The sequence below is a fragment of the Cercospora kikuchii genome (assembly GCF_019650295.1).
Source record: "Cercospora kikuchii DNA, contig_00008, whole genome shotgun sequence".
Taxonomy (NCBI): domain Eukaryota; kingdom Fungi; phylum Ascomycota; class Dothideomycetes; order Mycosphaerellales; family Mycosphaerellaceae; genus Cercospora; species Cercospora kikuchii.
The window spans coordinates 1,676,571-1,681,657 of record NW_025408589.1 but is presented as its reverse complement, the minus strand read 5'-3'; the positions used below and the strand labels follow the sequence as shown (position 1 = coordinate 1,681,657).

General features: G+C 52.4%; 2 protein-coding genes across 2 annotated transcripts; one reads left to right on the top strand and one right to left on the bottom strand.

Annotated features, from left to right (window-relative positions):
• Nucleotides 1-214: 214 nt before the first annotated feature.
• CKM354_001185500 (uncharacterized protein) lies at nt 215-640 on the top strand (the record flags this gene model as incomplete). Its single annotated transcript, XM_044807360.1, has 1 exon — nt 215-640. One exon carries the CDS (start codon nt 215-217, stop codon nt 638-640), a length of 426 nt encoding a protein of 141 aa, XP_044663295.1.
• Nucleotides 641-3,372: 2,732 nt separating this feature from the next.
• On the bottom strand, nt 3,373-4,443 carry CKM354_001185400 (uncharacterized protein; the record flags this gene model as incomplete). Its single annotated transcript, XM_044807359.1, has 4 exons — nt 3,373-4,077; nt 4,130-4,224; nt 4,291-4,305; nt 4,365-4,443. 4 exons carry the CDS (start codon nt 4,441-4,443, stop codon nt 3,373-3,375), a joined length of 894 nt encoding a protein of 297 aa, XP_044663294.1.
• Nucleotides 4,444-5,087: the final 644 nt, after the last annotated feature.

Genomic DNA, 5,087 nt, shown 5'->3' with positions numbered 1-5,087 from the left:
GTCAGTGATGGCGAAGTCGCGAGCCAGAGGCGGTCTACGAAGACAACAACGGCGCGGCCAGTCCGCTTTGCAACCAGCGCCAAGATGCCCTCTGCTGGAACTTCCCGCAGAACTTCGGGAGATGATCTGGGTGCACGCAGTGACAGAGTGGGAGCCAGCTCCGAGCGGGTCAGGAAGCGACAATAGGATAGCACTGATGAAGCGGCCGATCAGAATGGATCGCTTCAATCGACCTTGCCCTGCACCACTGACCCTGGTATGCCACCAGATACGCACGGAGACTTTGAAGTTGTACTACCAGCAGAACATCTGGGAGTGTTGGAGGCCTCTATTTTGGCTAAAGGACTGGAGCGAGAGCACACTCATCGACTGGCTTTGCAGCATTGGCCCCGAGCGAACGAAATGGCTTCGGGATATTGTCTTACTTTACAAACACGAAAACGAGCTGGAGCACGACATCAAGCAAGCACTTTGTGAAGCAGACTTCGCGCTGAAAGACTGCGACATTCACGACAAGCAAGAGTTGAGCGAGTATGAGATGTGCTTCGAGTCCATGGGCTTGCCGCGTCATTTTGGCCGGAAGCGAAGATGGGATCGCTGGATGGCCGGAAGTGTAGCGACTGCAAGTGGCAGCGGTTGAGAAGCAACTCTCAAGATGTTGACCGACAGTCGTGCGGCAGCAACACCCCTTGCCAGCGATGCACGCACAATTTTCGACTTGATTGCACCTTACATTGCAATTTCTCTTACGTTGATAGGACGAGAATGAGGAGCAGCAAAAGCGCATCCTTGGCCATTCACACGCAGCAGCTAGGCGAATGTTTCCCGCGCTTGCATCGAGAAGTCGTGTATCTCACTGGCACACGTCACTTTCATCTCGACTGCATGAAGTGACAAGGACTGGGAATTGGACGCCGTCGACCACACCACTGGCAGATACAGCGGCGCGCATCCCTTAGTGCACTGCCATCCTGTTTCTAGTCTAGGCCGAATGGCTGGAGGATCGCCAGCTGGGTTGGGAACGATGCACTCTGGTGGCGGACTACCAACCGGAGTATTCCGCGTCCAGCTTACTGCTCGTAAGTCAAGGACTTGACATGGCACCTCGCCAGCGCTAGTTCGAGATCAAAGCGCATCCGAGACCAGGAACCCGAACCATGGAGACTATGATCGACTCGTCGCCATGTCCCGCCATTTGCCTTTGCTTCCCTGATCAACAAAAGTAGCAACAGGCTCAAGCGAAGTGGTGTCCACATCCCACTCTACTTCGTGATGTGAAGCACAGCTCTTTCGGCCTGACTTCCGATAGCGGCGTATTTTTCATTCGCTCTTGCATGCAGAGCCAACGCGAGATTGCAATGCAATGACCCTTGGTGCTGGAGAGCATACCTCACGGCAACATATCAGAGCTGGGAATGCGGCCATTTCGGGCAAGCAATATTCGGTTGTGCGGAAGAGTCTCCGTTGTGTCGAAAGAGCTCAACGTCTTTCAGCCAATGCTCCCTTCGCTGTGTTGTTGTCATTGTCATCAACAAGTGAACTCTCCGCTGCTATTGGCCTGGGCGACTCGTGATCCCAGCATAGCAAGGTTCGGATAACATGGCAGGTTCCGACACGCGCCCCTCTCTGTCCAGACGTAATGCCAATATGTTACAGCAGGATGCTGTCGTAAATCCCACGCTTCTGTCTACTGGCGCGAATACGCGGATGCAAAGAACCAGGAAGCAGTCGACCTGCCACTTCTTGGCCACATCAGTTCTACGCTCTGGCGGTGGGCCTTACCACATGTCCTGGTAATCTCCTGCGTTTGACTTCATGGGGCATGCACAAATCGGTCGTGTAAATCTCATGAAACCTGTCAAGGTACGGTTCCGCGAGTAGTGGCACGATGGCTCTGCGAATGTGCTGGAGAGGAGTTCACCATACCACATCCGCTTCCGTCGACGGAACCTCCCTTACTTCCGTCTCAGCGATTTGGCCACTCCTCTGTACAGACCGCACAAGTGAGCGCTTTTGCCCTGAGTCTCACGCTAAGGGGAAATTCCATTCGTGTCGCAATATGCAGCCCATTCCAAGTCCGGTGCGTGGTTCCACGCAAGCTCGTTGTTCTTCCTAGAGAACATGCATCGTGCGTCTGGTTGGCATCGACAGCAAGTCGCGATACGATGGGGTATCCGATAAGCGGGAACGATGTCATCAATGTGTCACAGAAAGTCTGCGGCGTAAGAGCCACCGAACTGCAGACAGCCAAGCAGCTCCGGCTCGCAAAGCTGGCCCGATCTGGACATAGTCGCCCGAGTGGCGGACTAAGTCTTTGCACATATTCTCGCAGTTACATTCTATGTGACTACTGGCTACTTGTACTTTTGTCGGCCGTATTGCTGATGCGGAGAGCGGCTCTTGGGCTCGGTCTGCCGTGGTGTGCGGCAGCTGCCCTCATTCTGCCCCTGCTCTGAACATGGTATACCTAGACGCAGCCCTTAGCCTGGAATTATCCGGGCAGATTGCAAGACACTCCTTTGATACGGCATCATAGCTACCCGGTAGTGTCAGCCTGCAACCAATTGCGCTTACTGCTTTTGTTGCCAGCATCGAGAAGAAATCCGACAAGCGCATGAGCATGGCCACCCCAGCCAGAACGATTCCACGCCAAGAAGATTATCCTAGACCAACCACATTAGCGTCAACAAACCTCGTGCAGAACACGCTTGCAATTTGGTCATTTAGCCACGGATTACGCTGCGTCAGGAACTAACGGTCAGTTGCGTGCACTACGATCGGCAGTCTGAGACGAAAGTACTCCATAGAGTCCATAGGGCACAGTATTGGGCCTGTCTGCTAGTGAGATCTGAAGACTATCTCCGCCTCTCGAAAGGCTATTGCCGCAAATGGCTGCTCGATCATTGTTGATTGCGGTACAAGTCGCACCGACCTTCTATCCGCCTTTAGGCTATTCAGACACATCACTTCACGTGGTCAGTACTAGTGTGAGACGCTCATGTGTCTCATCAGAAGAGCGGGAAAAGAACAATGAAACGGTGTTTGATTGCGCAGGTTGTTGCTTCCTCTGCGAAGCCTGTGCTACTAATCAGACGTGACCTTGATGACGTTCACCTAGGCATGTTTGATGGCTTCTCACGTGCCTGTCCCTGGTGCAAGCCTGAGCTTGCGGATAAACCTGCCCGAAAGGCTGCTGCTCAATGAGGCAGTCTGAACGACAATGGGCGATGAACTCTCTTGACTCTGACACAAGAAGAGACTTGTTGATTGAAGCACAGTATCTCGTTACAGAACAGGAATGCGGCGAATTCCCCACAATCTGAGAAGAGCTGCTCCAGCGAGTTTTCGGTGTCAGGACTGCCTTATGAAACATCAGTAGGTTCCGGCATGATTTGCTAGGAAGCCTCCATCGATGACCATGACATTTCCATTACAGTAGCCTCCAGCTCTGCTGACCAAGTACAGTAGGGTACCAGTGAACTCTTCTTCAATTCCCATTCTTTGTCGAGGAACCAGAGTCCTAGGCAACACGCCGTTCGTATGCTCCCACGACTTTACGACGCTGGTCGTCATGTCTGTTGGGAACCAACCCGGCGCAATGACATTCGTTCGAATATCATGAGGCACAAGAAAATTGCCCAAATTCTTCATTAAATGATGAACTGCCGCCTTACTGGCGTTGTAGATGAAAGAGTCTGTGGCTCTGGTCAAGCCACCAACACTCCCAATGGCAATCACTTGACTGGTGGGCTTCGGAGCATCTCTGCGCTTATTGCCCGCGTCAAGCAATTCTAAGAATGCCATTGTCGTGGTGAATACTGCAGCGACGTTCGTCTCCAAGGTATCTCGCCAAAGCTCTCGTGGTCGATAGTTGAAGTAGTAGTCCCGGATTTCTTGGACAGAAGACTCCCCAGTGGGCTTTTGCCTGGCATCCGGACTGGAGTCAAAGGTTGTTTGACCTGCATTGCAGACCAGAAGATCGATATATCCGGTGTCCTTGGTCACGAAGTCCACTGCTCGTTGCACATCTTCACGAGACGTAGTACTCCCTTGAATCGGTACGATGTTACCATGAGTCTGCACATGGCGAGTCAAAATTTGCTCAACTTCTGTCAACACTGCCACCTACAGCTTGTTTTGCGGCTTCATCGAGTTTCTCTTGTCTACGACCGGTGATGTAGACTTTTGCGCCTTGGCTCTCGAGAGTTTTGGCGATGATCAAGCCTGCAAGTGGGAATTATGTCATCAGACTGAGACTCGCAATGGTATGTTGAAACGAAGCCTACTCACCGAGACCAGTACCTCCTGCAAATGCGCGTCAGCTACAACACTCTGGAGCCCGGATGAGATCGGATCATTCTCACCCCCGGTGACTACGGCAACGATTCCGGACACATCGTTGAGAGACTTTGGATCATAGGGCGATGACGCGGTGTCGGCCATGTTGACTACAGATTCGCACAGTCACTCTGTTGTTCTGTTTGTGAGTTCTGATCATACACTGTATGAATCTTCGGGATATAGAGAACATGTCGGGTTTCCGCTCGGGGACCATAGACATCAACGGGAAACACAAGTCCGGCTCTCCACAGAACCGGATCGCCACAGTGCCAAGCCGTTCCAACATCACCTACTGGACTTGCGCTGCCAAGCATAACTCGACCGTCTGTTCTTACACACTACGCACATCACACCTCGTGACCGGCTAGAGGTCACAAGACGAGGCTGAGCACAGCGATCGTCAGTCATGGAGCAAAGTGTCCTTTGCATTCTCGATGTCGATCGCGGATGCCGTCCAACTGAAGTGGCCGGACAGCGTAACGTAAGACCGGAATGATCATTCCGCAATACTCACGCTGCAGCATCATCGCATGTCAGAGTGTATACCTAATTCGGCCTAGGTCTGGTACCAATTCCCGACTAGAAGTTCTTTGGAAAAGCATAAATGCAAGGCAAACCAGGATAACCCCACCACACGAGTCTCAGAAAGACACGGGGTATATCCTCACAGGTTCCAAAGTATAAATTGGCCACCCTCGTTGGAAGAGTTACAAGGTCCACGCCAGTCGCCTCCTCTACCTGGAGGG